Raw genomic sequence first — 16,630 nt, forward strand, 5'->3', positions numbered from 1 at the left:
ATCAGTGCTCATGAAGATGTAATTACCAGCAATACATCAGATGATCCTCTATTGTGCATTTATAAAGGAACTGAGAAGGAGTTATGAAATCCTCGTAGTTAATCCATTCTCTAAAAATGGCAAAAGAAAAATCAAGAAAGTGTAATCATAGTGTTGTCCTCTATCTATTAGGAGGAAAATGCTGGGGAAATGATTATATAAATGACTGGTTTTTTAAAAATAAATAAATAAAAGCTCTTACAGAATAGATCCACTAACAGATGGGTATCAAGTTCGTTGCATCACGTTGCTGTCACATGAAGTTTGTGACATTTTACCCATTCAGGAGCTGGCATAGGCGTGGCCTGTGCATGATGCATCTGGCCCATGGGCTGCCTGTTTCACACCCCTGCGACTAATACAATCTTCCCCAACCATCAAAAGTGCCAGAACTACAGTACCCAGATTTCTCAGTCACTGTCCACGATAGCTGGGGATTCTGGACAATGTTGCCCAAACATAGCAGCAGGCTATCAGACTCAGGAAGGCTTCTCTGGTTATTGTAACAGACTGTTTCACATAAGTGGGTATTGATATACTTTTTTTAAAAAAAAAAATAATGGCTACAAGGAAGCTGCTAATGACAAATGCAAAGCTGAAATGCCTAATTCCATTTACTAATGTTTAAGTAAGGGCTTAAATGAGATATTACCAGGAACATGGAGCTGCAGGTTTTATGTGCACTGCACATAACATCATGTTATCTGGGAAATAGTTTAAAGAGGCACAGAATGGCAGTATTTTTTTAAGTTTCAGAAAGCTTTACTTCTCAAAGTCAGAACCAGCGACTGCTTCTCTCGTGTGATCCTGTCCCATTGGGACAGTGTTTCTCAACCTCAGCAATTGTAAGCTAAGTGGACTCCAGCTCCCAAAATACCCCAGCCACCTGGGGAATTCTAGGAGTTCACCCAGCTTAAAGTTGAAAAACATTGCATTAAGCACATCTTCAGCCGAATTTCTGTTCTGGGCTTTCTCAGCTCTGGAGCTGAAATTGCTGTCTTTGCTGTAGAAGTACCATGTTTTATAGATTTCTCTTACCAAGCCTTATACCTTATCAGCACCAGATGGCAACGGCTTTTCTGGCCCAACCTTGTAAACACATCCAGGACTCAAGTCATTTATGGCTTTTAAAGGTAACATTTAGTTTGAAAGTGAATGCATTGGTTCAGGAAGTCAATGAAACTTGTGTGGCAGAGGAATTGCATCTCTTATCCCCAACCCCAAATCTAGTTTCAATTATTACTCTGGCTGCTGCATTTTTTGCAATTGCAACTTCCAAATGCTTTTTAAAGATAGTCCCACATATTGTGAGGGTTGTTTTCCAAGGGCTGGATACCCTATAACATAGAAGACACAGTAAGTATATACCCAGTGTTTTATTGTGGCACACACCTTCATCAATAATAGGCAATTGTTCTGGGTTAGCTCCATCCTTTGAGGCCCTTGCAACTTGATGAGTGACATAAATACAGCTTTAATACTCAGCCCTTAAACAATAAAAAATCTCCAAGTCTGTAAAGTGGCATACAACTTTTGGCTCCCCCCAAAGTTCTTGTGCGGGCTGGAATTAGGTGCTGCTTCATCTTGGTTGCTCCTCTTCTGGTTGCTACCAAACTCCAGCCCAAACTCTAAGTCAGGCTCCAGGTAAGAATCACACCACAATGGGCATCTTGCTGCAGCCTTTGGTTCTGGCAATTAACTGATAGCTCTCTTGCTTGCCTGTAATAATTCCCAGACACCACATAAATTCCCAGACACCACTTCCAATATCCTTGTCTGCTTGTTGTCTTCTCCTTCTTTTCTCCTACACTCTCCTTGTAGGCCAAGTCCCTGTGTGGGGTAAGGCTGCCTATGGACTTTGACGCGTTCCTAAAAACTCCAGAATGTGGCTCAATTAGCCAGAGACCAGGAACACCAGCATAGATTGTTGTGAGGACACCGGAAATGAATGGATTTTATTCTCATGGTTTACAGTCCTTTAAGAAAAAGCATGAATTGAGGTGAGCTTTGCTGAGCTGAACCTTGAGGAAGTAGGGATGGGAAGCATTTTCTGCCTGACTGCAGCTGCTTTCCCCAAATGCAGACAGTAACCCCCTCTTCATTCCTTCACAAGCATGTCAAAGTAATCTAGGTGCAATATACGGGAAATAATGCAGTTGTGATGCTGGACAAAAGCATTTCTGGTTGGAGCCATTGCCTGAGAATCCAAAAGCAACTCATGGTCCAAGAACATTTTACTCCTTCCAGTCTAGGCTAGAACAATGGAAGTCAGCTCCTCAGTGCTGTAAGTGATAAATGGGAGGGGACATCACAACTTAGTGTCTTCCTAAGGAGCCCATCAGCATATTCATATCTTCACTGCAGGAGTCCTTTGATAGAGGCAAAAAGTAGAACACATAATTTAATGACAATCCATTCACTCTGGGAGCAATGTTTTATTTGACAACTCATAGATAATGTAATCTAAAGAGTTCATTTTAATGTTATACTATTGAAATGTAATATATGTTGACACCCACAGGTAAATATTGGCAATGTAAGATAAATGCCACAATTTTCCGAAAACTGCAATGTATATTAATAAATGATAGTGTTATTGGTGTTTCATTTGTTTCTGTCTTATTTAATGAAAGAACATATAGTGAGAGAAATAACAAGTTAATCTCCATTTGTCAGAATTTAGATATCAGAGTTATGGATTTGCCTAACATGCTGGGCTTTAAGTGACTCAGTTAAGCATGTCATAAAAATGCAGCCACTAAGCCAAATCTAAACAAGCCATGTTATGAGTTAGCACAAGTGAAATGATCACTGTTTGCATTGGGACAGATGATGGATGCTTATTTGGGAAACTCATATAACTGAGACTAGGAGAGATGATATTTATAGCTTTATTGTTTGTAAATATTAATTAATTTCAAGGGAGGTCAGTATCGGACAAGTGGATATTGCAACAGTAGCCAACGAGATCTTCCCCATAAGAGCTTATATATTCCATACTAAGAATCATGTGAGAAAAGAAAGGGAACAATGAATACTGGGGATGAGTTTCATAGGAGAATGCTGAAACTTGTCCAAGAATACATCATTCTACATGTTAAGTCAAAATGCAGTTTGTTCAGTTTTGACATATGCTGTATAAACCAGTCATTGCAGGTTCTGCAATGCAGCCGTAGTTTTAGCCACTCAGCATGTTGTATGAACTTGCCAACTTTGGTTTATTTAGCAATTCATATTTAAAGAAACCATGAATTATCTGTAAACTCAATCTGTAAGCTCTGAACCAAACTCAAGCAAGTAGTCTGGGAAGTGTGGTGGAAAATAAAATATATCCTTGCAATCTTGAGGTCTATCTAATCCTAGTCTAATAAGACTTTGCTCTAAACTCATATGTCAGACTTTGAAATATGGCTTCTTGAAAATTCCACCTATCAATGGTGTTAATGCATCAGTTAAAAATTGACAATCGGAATTTTGCATTTTTAAGAAGTACCTGATGTTCTGGGATTTGATCTACTTTGGTGATTTAATTAAAGATTTGATGAATGCACTTCCATTCTTTCTCTCTGTCTCCCTCCCCCTCCCCCTCCCCCTCTCCCTCTTCCTCCCCCCTCTCTCTCCAAGCACATTGTTCCAAATAGCTAAACTAATACTATTTATTATTCCCATAACAATTTGCTTTCATAAGACAAGGCCTATTCTTTTTTTTTAATAATAATAAAGTCAATACTGTGTATATAAACACAGGAAATTGAGCTTCTGTTCTGTTTATGATTGGTTCTTCATTAAAACATGTTTAAATAAGATGATTGATTAAAAATAGTCAAGAAGAGGCAAAATAAGAACATATTTCTTGCAGATTGAGATTCAACCTGATTAGTAATGGATATGGCCCGGTTAATTCTACATTATTGTTGGTCTGTACTCTATAACCTCATTTATCCAAGTGGCCAGAGGAAACCTCTTATAACATTTGATTAGCCAAAGCTTGTTTACACAGTTACTCACCCTATGATAAGAACAAACCAACCTTTGGATTTATTTTCTGAAGTATAATCAAGGAAGGGCGGATCGGTTTATGCATACATCAGGATGAGGGAAAAGAATAGATTGTCCTCCCCAATCTGACACCCTCTGGACGTGTTAGATTTCAACTCCATAATGTTCAGCCAGCTTGATTGCAGAAAGCTGAAATAGATGGCCTTGTTACAGATTGCTGGCTTAGAGTAATTTTTAAAAATCTTTACTTATGGGGAAATGTTCCTGCAAATAGAAAAACAGCACAGGAGAAAGTAGACAATGTGTTAAGCTTTGTCTTGTCTTGTCCTTCATTGTAAAGGAGATCATGTAAAGTCATTAAATAGAATCATTTGCCACATTTGCCATATCCCCTGATTCTGTTGTATTATATTATATCACATAGCCCATAACTTTCAGTCAAAATGACTGGGGATGATAAGTTATAGTTATAGTCCAAAACATCCAGAAGGCTTCAGAGTAGTTTCGATTTGATCCCAAAGGATTCATCTTCCATTTTTTAGAAGAGGGAGAGGAAGAATTGATTCAGACAATCAATTCAAAACATGAAAATGTGGGTCAGTGAGATGCTGTCTCTAAGAGGTCTCTGGACTGGCATGTTGACCAGGATATCCTACAATCCAGAGGCCAAGGCTGCCTCCACACAAAATTTCTTATTGAAATTCATTTAAAAATCATTGTCATTCAACAGGGAAGGAGAATTGTGTTTTATTAAAAACTGTGTGAACTCACATGAAGATCCGTGTAATTCCCACAATATTGGGCCTTCCGCTGCCTATTGTACCTCCTGATCTCTGCTGCTTATTTCTCTAGGAGTTCCTTGTGGGAAGGAAATACAATTTGGATTGCTTGCTTTGGAGTTGCCCAGGCATGTTAGCACTGCCTGTTCTTGACTCCTGTGCGATATTATTTTTAAACAATGGTGGGGACAAGCAGACACATTACAGAAATAGTATCTTTTCTCATTCCATTGTTGAAGCACAAAAGCAACTTTTCACAACACTTCTAGATTGTTGTTGTTTTTATATCCACTAAGTACTCTTTCTACTTAGGGAATGTCTAGTCTGCCAAAGAGAAGCCAGATGGTACAGGAGAGGATCCAACTTGAAGCACAGAAGGAATTGGTTTATGGGAAAATGTGGAATCCCTTCTTGGTCTATTTCATCAACTGCCATGACTAAGAATAAGGATTTATGAACCTTGTAATCCAAACTGAATGGGTTGCATTTCTGCCATATAGACCAATGAAGCATAATGATTAGATCTTAAATTAAACCTCAATTAATCTCAGTTCAAATCATGACTGCACTATGCCATGTCCTTTTAACTATGCTCCTGTTGCTATTTCCTTAAGTACCCAACCTGTAGGAGTCTAAGGATAAAATGAAGAGAGAGAAAATGTCCTATAGTCTCTGGCTTTGATATAAATCTTTGATATAAATTTTGGCTTATTAATTGCTTGCGTACATCTTAAACAGACTGAGAAAGTCATTTAAGAACTGAAGACCAACATGCACAGATTACCTCTTTTCCATTTTCGTTCTTTCAAAGTACAAGACACATCTCTTGAACAATATTATTATTGTACACAACAAACACTGGGGCTTCCTTCAGCCAGGAATCAACATTGACTCAAAGACACAAGTCAGCCAAGTAAACGACACCCAAACCATTCCCTAACATGGTGTCTTCTAGATGCAAGTTGCAACTCTTATCACTTCCTCATGTCCTTGGGGAGGATGGGAGCTTTGTCCGCCACATCTGCATATATTAGGTGCTCTTATTGAGTTCCAGCCAGAGCTCTGAAACATGGACATAGGAGAATTTTGCATGATCTCTGTAAGAATCTGTATTATACGTTTATATAGAGAACGAAATACACTTTTTTCAAAACACATTTTAGACACTCATAACCCAAGCATCTATGTGAGGCACATCTCTTTAAATCAGAAAAAGAAGAAGAAGAAGAAGAAAAAAAAACCCACAGAAGTAAAGTGACAGAAAAATATTTGAAAAGTCTCCCAGACTTTCGTTGGAAAGAAAAGTGGCGAACCTTGGTCCCGTTATGCAGGTTCTGAAAAGGCGACTCCTTTTTCAGAGTCGAATGTTTGTGGCGGGTCTTTTCCCTGTGGCTTTGGACATCATTCAGCAATGCATCGGCCTCTCGCCCACTTCACCACCCCGGGAAAGGGAGAGTTGTCGAAAATACCTGCCGATCAAAACCGGCGGCAGCGACCACATACCGCTTTCCCGACTAACGGGCAAGGCAGAAATAGATCTCCCCCTCCTCCCGTTTCGAGCTGAGCGCTCCGCTGCATGTTCCGCAATCAACAGAAATGCCGAGAAGGCAATGAAAAGGCGGAGTTGGTTATTGAACAACTCGCGAGCTGGAGCGGCCCCAGCTCCCGCCCAGCCCTCGAAGCTCAACTATAGGCGGGGACAGAGCGAGGAGTCGCGGGCGCACGCGGAGCTGCAGTGCACTATCCGTGGTGCTGAACAGCCGCACTTCCTTTCCCAGCTGTTCTCCCATCACCGCGACCCAGCCGGGCAAGAAAAGGAGGCGATCCTCCCACCCACCCCCCCAACCACCCACCCCAGCCGTCATTCACGTTTGGGACTTACAACTGCATGTTACAGGAGGACTCCGAACTGCTGTGAATAAAAGGACATGGTGTGTGTTGGCTTATGATTAGATTCAAGGGAAACCAGGTTGGGGTTGCGAGGCTTGGCGTGGGTGGCCGGGACTTTGCGAGCAAATGGCAAAATCAGAGCTACTCAAGCAGAGGTTGAAGGAAGAGTCCCAAGAAGGTAACTTCACCTGAATCTAAAGAAAGGTAAAAAAAAACAAAAACCCACTGAAGAATATGCTTTGGCAAACTACATTTTATTTGCTTTGTTTGCTTTCCTCCCCCCCCCCATATTGTCATCTACATGGAATGAACTAATATGGGGAAGGCTATGCTGGGTGGGCTGCTGGGTGGGGGTGGGGGGCGGTATCTGTGTTGATGAATTTCAGAAGCTGGACCGTTTCGCCTTCTCATCTTAGCCTGCTTTCTGCTATCTTCATGATAAACTGCATATCCAATAGTGGTTGAATATGGTAGGACATTGTTTCCCCATTTTAATTCAGATTTACGAGGGACAGGAATAACTTTACTGGGGAGGGGAGAAGTAATATGCAGTCTTGAATTTCCAAAGTTCCAAATTTTTTATTGAACAAATATCAATTGGAAGTGGTTAGAAAGAGAGAAAGTGAGTTTATTCAGTGGAGATCTAAATGAAGTTACATGGGTGTTGTCTCGTTGATTCAGGTTTTCCCCAGTCATGAAGCTGATGAATACTCATCTAGTTGAAACATACAGAAAATGGAAACAGCTGGTTGGATAAAGCTTTACTTAAATTGATTTATCCAACCAGCTTTTTCCATTTTCTGTGTCTATGTCAAGTAAATGTGCTGAGCATTTGCTCTCCTTTATAAATTGTGTTGAATGCAGCTGTCTTTTGTAGCTTTCCAAGTGTATTCAATACATGAGAATGCTACCTGCATAGAGTTTAAAGGACTCAGAAAAGAAGAGCGATGCTGGTGATGCATAACGGAAGGAGATTCATTCCAAAGTCTGAGGCAAGCATGAAAAGGAAATGATGGGAGGTGAAATGAACATTTGGCATCCTTTAGGAGGAGGACTATCCTAGATTCCTTTGGCCCTCTATATCATACATCAGCAACACTAATTTAGACTGTTTTTTTTTTCCTCTCTCAACTAGACCTGGACATCTTTGACTGGGATAAAGGCTAGACTACAAAGAACATGACCAAGTGCAATTATCTGAGATGGAAGAGAAAAGCTATTCTTTACAAGGCACAGCCAATGCTTGGAAGTGGGCTTCAGGGGCAACAGAATTTCCGAAATAGTTATATGAAAATTGATATGCCTAGGCTGGTGTGGGAGAGTTCAATGGAAATCAAGTTAATGGAAGTCTGCATTGACATAAGCATGACAAGCCAATACCCATGACTCAGAAGGGAAACACTTCAACATAAGGATCTTTTTTTCTTCTATTGGATGCTTTAACTGGATAATATCTCCATGCCAGTCCCCCCAATGAGGTGTTGGTCATTTTCCATCACCTCTGTGGTGCTGAAATTTGGATGATGTCTATCAGGAGACTTAAAGGCTGCTGCTGCATGTCACATTTCAACGAGGACAATGGTAGGTTTGTCCTTTTAGCAGTACTCATTGTGGCATACCTGACTGTTGGAGCTACCATCTTCTCAGCCATTGAGAGCCCATCTGAAGCAGAAGCACGGCATCGTTGGAACTGGACCCTTCACAACTTTAGCCAGATCTTCAACATTAGTCTCCCTGAGCTGAAGACCTTCTTAAGAAGCTATGAGGCAGCCATGGCTGCAGGTATTAGAGTAGATGCCCTTCGACCAAGATGGGACTTCACAGGAGCTTTCTATTTTGTGGGCACAGTGGTTTCAACAATAGGTAAGTCTTCCTTCCTTCCTTCCTTTTTTCCTTCCTTCCTTCCTTCCTTTCTTCCTTCTCTTTCAAATACCAAAGGTAGCCTTTCACAATTTGATATTCTCCAGAAAGTGTGAGAAAGTGTTGGGCTAAAATCAGGGAGACCAAGTTTCAAGTTCACCCTTGGTCATGGAAACTCATTGGCTAAATTTAGGCCAGTCACCTACCCCCAATCCCAGGGCTGTTGAAGAAAGTGGAGGAGTAAATACTATGTATGCTGCCTTCAACTCCTTTAGCACAGGGCAGGTTATAAATCCAGCAAATAAATGAAAGTATTGACCATGCTGACTAAGAAATTTATTGACTACATATCTGGACATATCCTTTTATTTAAAACTGACCATTTCACATTTTATTTTAGAATAATAATTGTGTAGCTGAAGAGTCATAACCCACTAAACAACCATTGTTCTCTACCATTTCTCTCCCATCCATTTTTAAAGGAAAGATTGAAAGAATTTATTTCCCAGTTATATTTAAAAATACAAATCTATAAGTATTCATAATTAAATGTCACCATTTCAAGGGCTTTACCTCAAAGTCAATGGAAATCAATCACAGTAAAACAAGATCTTCATATACAATATATTTAGAAGTAAACAAAAAGTTTTCCTAAACTAGTTTTCTCCAAATGCATTAACTCATCAGGATCAACATCATTGGCTAGAAATGCAAGAAATCACTCCTCAACTTTAGGTTAGGAATCAGTGACAAAAATATAATTTGAATTTTGCTAAAAAGAGAAATGCTTATTATGCTTTAAAGCTAAAGTGTCAAATTCATGTTTTTGTATTCAAAATCACACAGAAATAGCTATCCTATATTATTAAGTATACCAATGCAATAGTTTTCCTGAAAAGGGCATTTTCAGATATAAGGTTAAAATCAGTATGCAAATCAGCCTTTAAACCAAATAAAACTTTTTAAAATTAATGCACAAATATATCCTTTTCTTTATTACATCCTATGCCAATTAACCTCTCACTAGCATTGTATGAGAGCTGAAATGCACTTTCTGATGACATGCAAAAATGGTGTGTAAGAAAACAAAAGGAAGGGTCTACATAGGAAGGAGGAAAGGATTTTTTTTTTTTGGCTCTCAGAAAGATTAAGTTAATATATTAGTGACGTTTATTGGTGGCTTTAATTATTTTTCCACAAAGAAACAAGATTTGAGTAACACACTACATGCATGTTCCTTTCAAAACTCCAAACAAACATAAACAGCTGGTATACTTTAATGAAGTAGAATGGGTGAAGTTCAGAAGTGATGTTTCTTTTTCTAGAAAGCTTTCTTAAGTTGCTATAGCAACTGAAGTTTGGAAAGTGATCTGAAAGTCAGGATGCCTTCATAAACAGGGGTTGGTCTCGCCATCATGAGCAGTTAATTGTGTTTTATATCTGAAGCAAAAGTAGAGTGAATGGGATAAAATGTCCAGTTCCTGTTTCCTGCATCCCTGATTTTTTACCAATCTGATATTGCTAAAATAGTTCTGTATTTTCTGATGACACATTTAAAATCAGGCTGAACTAGATGGCAAGTATAGATTCTATCGAAATTCCTTCAGAATGAAATTTTATTCAGTACCAATAAAGTATTACAGAGTTTTGATTTTCTTCTTTTCCCCCATCACCACTTCCCATCTAGTGATAGGGAGTGTGACATTTAACCTTGCATTACATCAAAGGGAAGTAGGATTAAATATCTAGATTTAAAAGCAAGAACTGAATGTCATATGTCATAAAATGAGATATGCATTACATTTTGAAGATTGCTAGGTTCTGTACATTTTAGTATCTTAGGAAAGTAGTGATAGTAAGAATTCTAAGAATTAATGTCCATAAACCTTGCCAAAAATTTTGCAGAAAAATTTTACATATTACTTTGTCCATCTACAGGCTTCTGCAGGTGCCCTGAAATTTGATTGATTGATTAAATTAGTGTCAACTTTTAATGAACTTTTTTTTTCTCCAAGAAACCTTTCCCCAATCTGTCCTTCAGGTCTTCCAACAGTGCACCCATTACTGCTGTAATTGAGGCCATTCACTTTGCTGCTTGTCATTCTCTTCTCTTTCCTTCTACCTTTCCAAGCTTTGCCCTGAGAGATAAATGATACTTTGCTGGGTGAGGCCTTCTACCTTCTAGACAGAAATGGCCAACTTTGTGTTATATTACCAATCACGTTGTGATGTAGTAGTAGATTCAAATTTACTTTCTGTCTATACCTGTCCTAGCTACCTACTTACTGTATCTGCAAAGAAAATACTAGCAGATATGGCTGACTTTGTCACATACAGCTAATAATCTATTAAACAATGTTCTTTATTTTTTTTCATAAAGAATACCACTTTATGAACTAGCATTATTGGTCACAATCTACTAGACATTCTCCCATGTCTAGCTCCCATAATTGTAAAAAAAAAATTTTTATGTCAATACATTCTCCTTCACAAATAAAATAATAAGACAGTGCTATTCTTTGAAATGTAGAGATTGGGAAATATTAGTTTTGAAAGTTGCTTTCCCTGTCAACACTTCCCCTGGCCACACTTCTTTTAACTGTAGCTTCTACTTTGTAGTACATATAGAGGAGGATATTGCATTAAATCCACCTAAATGTATAAATATTATGCTTACAGCATTAAAGGCACCTAAAGTCACCTCTGGTAAGATGGGCAGCATAAAAGTTTAATAAATAAATTAAATCGTAACAACAATTACTTCAGGGTGATGTTAGAATGTGTTGATCAACAGGAGTTTAGCAACTGATTGTTAGCTGTGGTCTCTATCTTTACAAGAAGAGATTATTTTCTAAAACCTCTCACTGTATTCCCCACTATATTTCAGGGCATCTTCAAGGAGGATAAAAAAATGTCAAGATGGTTGGCACAACTGCACACTCAAAGCCTTTCTCTTTTTATGCATGTTACAAACAAAGAAATAAGGTTTTAATTGCAAAAAGCTGCCACGTAGACTTTTTTTTTAACCCTTATACTCCCTGACAGCCCCAAGCACTTCCCTCTTAACAATTAAATTGAAAAAAAAAATGTTTTTTTCAATGTGTCCTTTGGTCTGATTTAACTCAAGAGCATGCATCTTTTAATTTTTCCCTAACACCCACAGGATTGTGAAGTGGATGATAGATCACTTCTGAAGTGAGGTGGGAGTGAGCATATTGGGTTAAGGCCAAGGATAAATGTATTTAAATCTCATATCAACAATCAATTTAACTAGGTGACCTAGGACCAGTCATCATTATAATCTATAATAGGTGGTGAAGAGTACCATTTGTACTATTCTGAGTTGCTAGGAAAATGATTACAATAAAGTGAAAATAATTGTTGGATCTAGCTCTAAATCCTTCCTCACTTTTGAAACCAGGTAGTTGCAAATTATTTTTCTGGGTTTTTACCCTAGTGAACGTCTTTTAACCCCAATTTTGCAACAGAGACTCACCCCACCCCACCCTCCCCATTTATATATTTCTTTTTCTCTTTTACTTCCTCTAGACCTTTTTCTTCTCTTTTTCACAGCAACCAGCACTACCAGATCCTGATTTAACAGTATACACTATCTTCTTCCTGAAAAATCCTGAGAACTGTAGTGCTGGGCAAGACAGTAGAAACCCTGCAAAAATCTGAACTAAGTTACAAATCCTTGGTGTAGATGAATGAAAAGGAACCGCTTCCTCAGCTTTAATTGGGTTCAGTCTTTCACACCATCCAGTGAAAAGAAGGATTAAGTGAACAGATAGAAGTGACAGCAATTCTAACAAGAAGCAGCCATCTTTGGTACCCTTATTTTTCCTCTCTTTTTCCTGCTCTATCCTTTTCTTTCTTCTAACCCAATGAGAAAAGGAAATGAAAGAGTTCCTTCCCCCTCCACACATATTTGCATACACTAAATTTAAATTTACTACAGCCACCACTCCCATAGACTCTGGGCTGCTAACAAATACCAACCCGATAAAAGCAGTTAAAAACATACAGTACCACAAGCAACCTGGACTAAAACAACCACAACAATAACAAATCAAACCAAATTAGGGACCCACAAACACATTGATTCCAAGCCTGAGGCTAAAGCCAGATCTTATGTACTTATTTATTCATTCATTCATTCATTCATTCATTCATTCATTCATTCATTCAATTTATATGCCACCTTTCTCCGGAGACTCAGGGCAGCTTACAATGCATTTTTTTAAAAAAACCCATTATAAAAAACATTTAAAAATTAAAACATTAAAATCCATTCACACCATTCATGGCCAGATCTCACAAGATCACAACAGCGAGATCAATGGCCCCAGGCCTGCCGGAAAAGCCAGGTCTTCACTGCTTTTCGGAAGGCCAATAGGGTGGGGGTGGTCCAGACCTCAGGAGGTAACTGGTTCCAGACAGCTGGGGCAGCCACAGAGAAGGCCCTCCCCCGCAGGCCTGCCAGCCGGCATTGTTTAGCTGATGGGACCCAGAGGAGATCTGTGGGATCTTACCGGTCGCTGGGAGCTATGTGGTAGAAGGCGGTCTCGAAGATAACCTGGCCCTGAGCCATGTAGGGCTTTAAAGGTAATAACCAACACCTTGAATTGTGCCCGGAGACCAATAGGGAGCCAGTGCAGCTCATGGAGAATTGGTGTAATGTGGGTGTATCTAGGTGTACCCACGATAGCTCATGCGGCTGCATTCTGGACCAACTGTAGTCTCTGAACACTTTTCAAGGGTAGCCCCATGTAAAGCACATTGCAATAATCTAACCGTGAGGTGACAAGGGCATGAGTGACTGTGAGGAGAGCCTCCCGATCCAAGTAGGGTCGCAATTGGTGCACCAGGCGAACTTGTGCAAAGGTCCCCCTAGCCACAGCTGTCAGATGTTGCTCTAATCTTAGCTGTGAGTCTAGGAGGACACCCAAATTGCAAGCCTGTTCTGAGGGGAACAATTTCTACCCCCCCCCAGAACCAAGGATGGACAATCAACATGGTCTTTAGGAGGCAATACCCACAGACACTCGGTCTGTCTGGTTTAAGTCTGAGCCTGTTGACTCCCATCCAGACCCTCACAGCCTCCAGGCACCAGCACATCACATCCACTGCATCACTGAATCTTGAGATCTTGAGTGCTTTTTAGAACCCCAGGAGTGAAGAGCCATCTATATCTCTAGTGAAATTCTGTTCCAGAGAGCAGTAGCCATGACAGCGAAGTGGTCTCTATCTCTGATCCCGTAAGATGACAGCCTTCAATAGAAGGGATCTGGCACATACAAACAGCCATACAAGAAATTCATAAATACAGAGAAGGCAGAACCTTCTTGGTTCCTTCAAATTTTCAGAATTGAGAGCAAAAATACTTCCCATTGCTTTGTCACAGAAAACTAAACATAAATTAATTGCAAAACTTGTTAGTAAATGGTTTCCTCCCTTCTGCCCTTTTTTTGTAATGCTTAATCTGTAAAAAGTGTTCTGGAGAGCTGGACAGTTTGCATCCAAATGTTGATGGCATTGTAGTAAATCCTAAAAGTCTGTTGCTCAATAATGGATTTTTAATTCTGTTTTTTTCTCTCTCTCTCATGGGCTAATATAGCTATATCTGCCAAAGGAGAAAAAGGTGTACTGCCTTCTTGTTATCTGCTGCTATTGGATTTTTTTCTGCAAATAATATTCTTTTAATTGGCATATCATTTCATTTAAAATTATTCTTAGTTTATAGTAATATAAAATGAGTTTAATTTATGTACTTTTGAACATTACACTTGGGTGGGAGATGCTCTGTATACTTTGGGCTACAGAAAGATAGGGTCTATATGCTTTAATACTTAAAAATCCACTCACTGATGTCTAGATGTTGTGTAGTGGATATCCTTATAATTTCCCCATGAAAAATTAGTGTGTGAATGAGATTCCAAAACTTACCTTCCTTCTGGTTTTTTTTAAAATCAGTATTATAGTAATATACATAGCTTGAATGCCTAGCATTTTTACTTAAAATTCTACACTCTTTCCTGGGATGTGCTTAATAATAACTTTCATAAATCTGGAAAGTACTTCTAATGATAGGAATGATAGGATCCTATAATTTATTTAGAAATATAAATAACCCAAACAGAAGGCATGAAGAAACTAATTCAACCATATAATTGTGTGAAGTCTATTGCTACTTGTATTCAGTGGACTTTTCTTAAATGTCAATTTTTGATAAAAACAACAACTGAATGAATCCCTCAACCCACCCTTCATACTTCAGCACCATGCATCAGTTTTTGTAAATTAATGTTTCCTGGAATATGCACCACTAAAACTAAAAGGCACTTTTGGAGCTCCCAAAAGATTTGCTCATTCAATGCAACAATGGTTGCGCATTAACTGAAGTGTGCTGCTACTAATAGCTATTCAAAGGAAGCAGCCAATTCAGCTGAAAGGTGAATTCTGCAGTATAAAGCAACTTGGAGGACAGGAAAAGGAAGATTAAAAGAAGGTGAATCGCTGGCTCTTTGGTATGACTCCATTGCACTTTTTATATTGTTCCACATTTCCCATTTCAAAAAGCAAAATCAGTAAATGTCAAAAGGGATCAACTTCACCTTTTCTAGTAACTAGTCTCTGGATTTGCAGTTTCAATCCCTTTAGTAAACTATTTTATATTTTTAGTATTTTGATAATATTGAAGCATACCTGTAGCCATTTTGTTGGGCCAAGCTGTTTTTGGTTTATTTTTCTCCTTCATACTAAACTGTATTGATACAACGTAATCTTGGAAGTTTGAGTTTCCATTTCCTTCTTTTATATACTCCAGAGTCCAGTGTATTAGGAAGGAGTCAGTTTTAGTTTCTTTTCCGTACTTTCTTTACTTCCCAGGCTTAAAGCTTGTTTTTGCAACTACCATTCCTGCCTTGTTAGGTCATTTCTTTGGCAGAAGAGATGTCTCTAAACAATAATATGGAATAATTATCTATTGCAAAACTCTAAGAATTCTAATTAAAACTGGACATTATGATTCTGTCTTGTAAATTCTTACTCTCCATTCCCAGGCCCAATCCAAAATCCTGGCTTGAGCCAATAAAACTTTACATGATGTGGGTTCTCACAATAATAGAGGACTCCGTGATAAGATTGTCCCTAAGTGGTCTCTCTCTATCAACCAATTTCAGGAGAGTCCTCAGTTTACCAAAGAGCTCTGGGAGATGAAGCAGCAGAAGAGACAGTGGTAGAAAATTGGTATTGGTAAAGAAAGAGCAGAAGTGAACTTGATTGACCATGGAGATCTTCTATCTGAGCTTACACTGTGGCAATAAGAATGACAAAGCTTTCTTGTTTGCCCTTGTTGTAACAGTAGACTATGCCACCACTACAGTATTTACTGTAACTTACTTCCTTTTACATGCTGAGGCACAAGAAAATCATTCTGAGAACCACTGTGGAATAGGTATAGTGGCAAAATTGCTTAACTGAGCTCAGATTTGGAGTCTGTGTGGAAGAGATCTGAGGAGGAGACAGCATCTTGCAAGGTTATATGAGATTTATTTCAGTTTCTTAATTCTGAGGAAGAGGTTAGGGCCGTGATGACGAACCTATGGCATGCATGCCGGAGGTGGCACACAGCACCCTCTCTGTGGGCAAGCGAGCTGTTGCCCCCGTTCAGCTCTGCTGCGCATGCGCCTCCCACCGGCCAGCTTGTCTTTGAGTCTCTGCCATGCATGCATACAGGGCGGGGTGCATGCAGGGGGGCCACATGTGTACAGGGGGCCATGCACACATGCGTAGGGGGAGGGGCACCTGTGGAGGCCCATGCATGCATACACGGGGGTGGGGGCCTGCAGGGGGCATTTTGGGGGTTAAAGGGAGCACACTTTGGGCACTTCATCCAAAAAAGGTTAGCCATCACTGGGTTAGAGTGATTGATGAAATGAGCTTCCTTACTAGTGAGCTTAGCCAACGTGGCTCTTTCAGGAAGCTCAGGAAGGGAATAGTAGAAAAAGTGGTCAATCTCTAAGAAGAGCAGAGCTGACTTGAAGGAGGTAATAGTGACC

At 39.4% G+C, this 16,630-nt stretch overlaps 1 protein-coding gene across 1 annotated transcript in view; it reads left to right on the plus strand.

The window, feature by feature from the left end:
• Positions 1-8,227: 8,227 nt before the first annotated feature.
• KCNK12 (potassium two pore domain channel subfamily K member 12) overlaps positions 8,228-16,630 on the plus strand; it is a 36,672-nt gene continuing 28,269 nt past the window's right edge. The window contains exon 1 of the mRNA XM_070947756.1: positions 8,228-8,570. Within this exon, the coding sequence (XP_070803857.1) occupies positions 8,228-8,570 (343 nt within the window). The remainder of the gene's footprint in view (positions 8,571-16,630) is intronic.

This window comes from Pituophis catenifer, unplaced genomic scaffold, assembly GCF_029215685.1.
Source record: "Pituophis catenifer annectens isolate HBS135680 unplaced genomic scaffold, rPitCat1.0.hap2 SCAF_1, whole genome shotgun sequence".
In the NCBI taxonomy this organism is placed as follows: Eukaryota; Metazoa; Chordata; class Lepidosauria; order Squamata; family Colubridae; genus Pituophis; species Pituophis catenifer.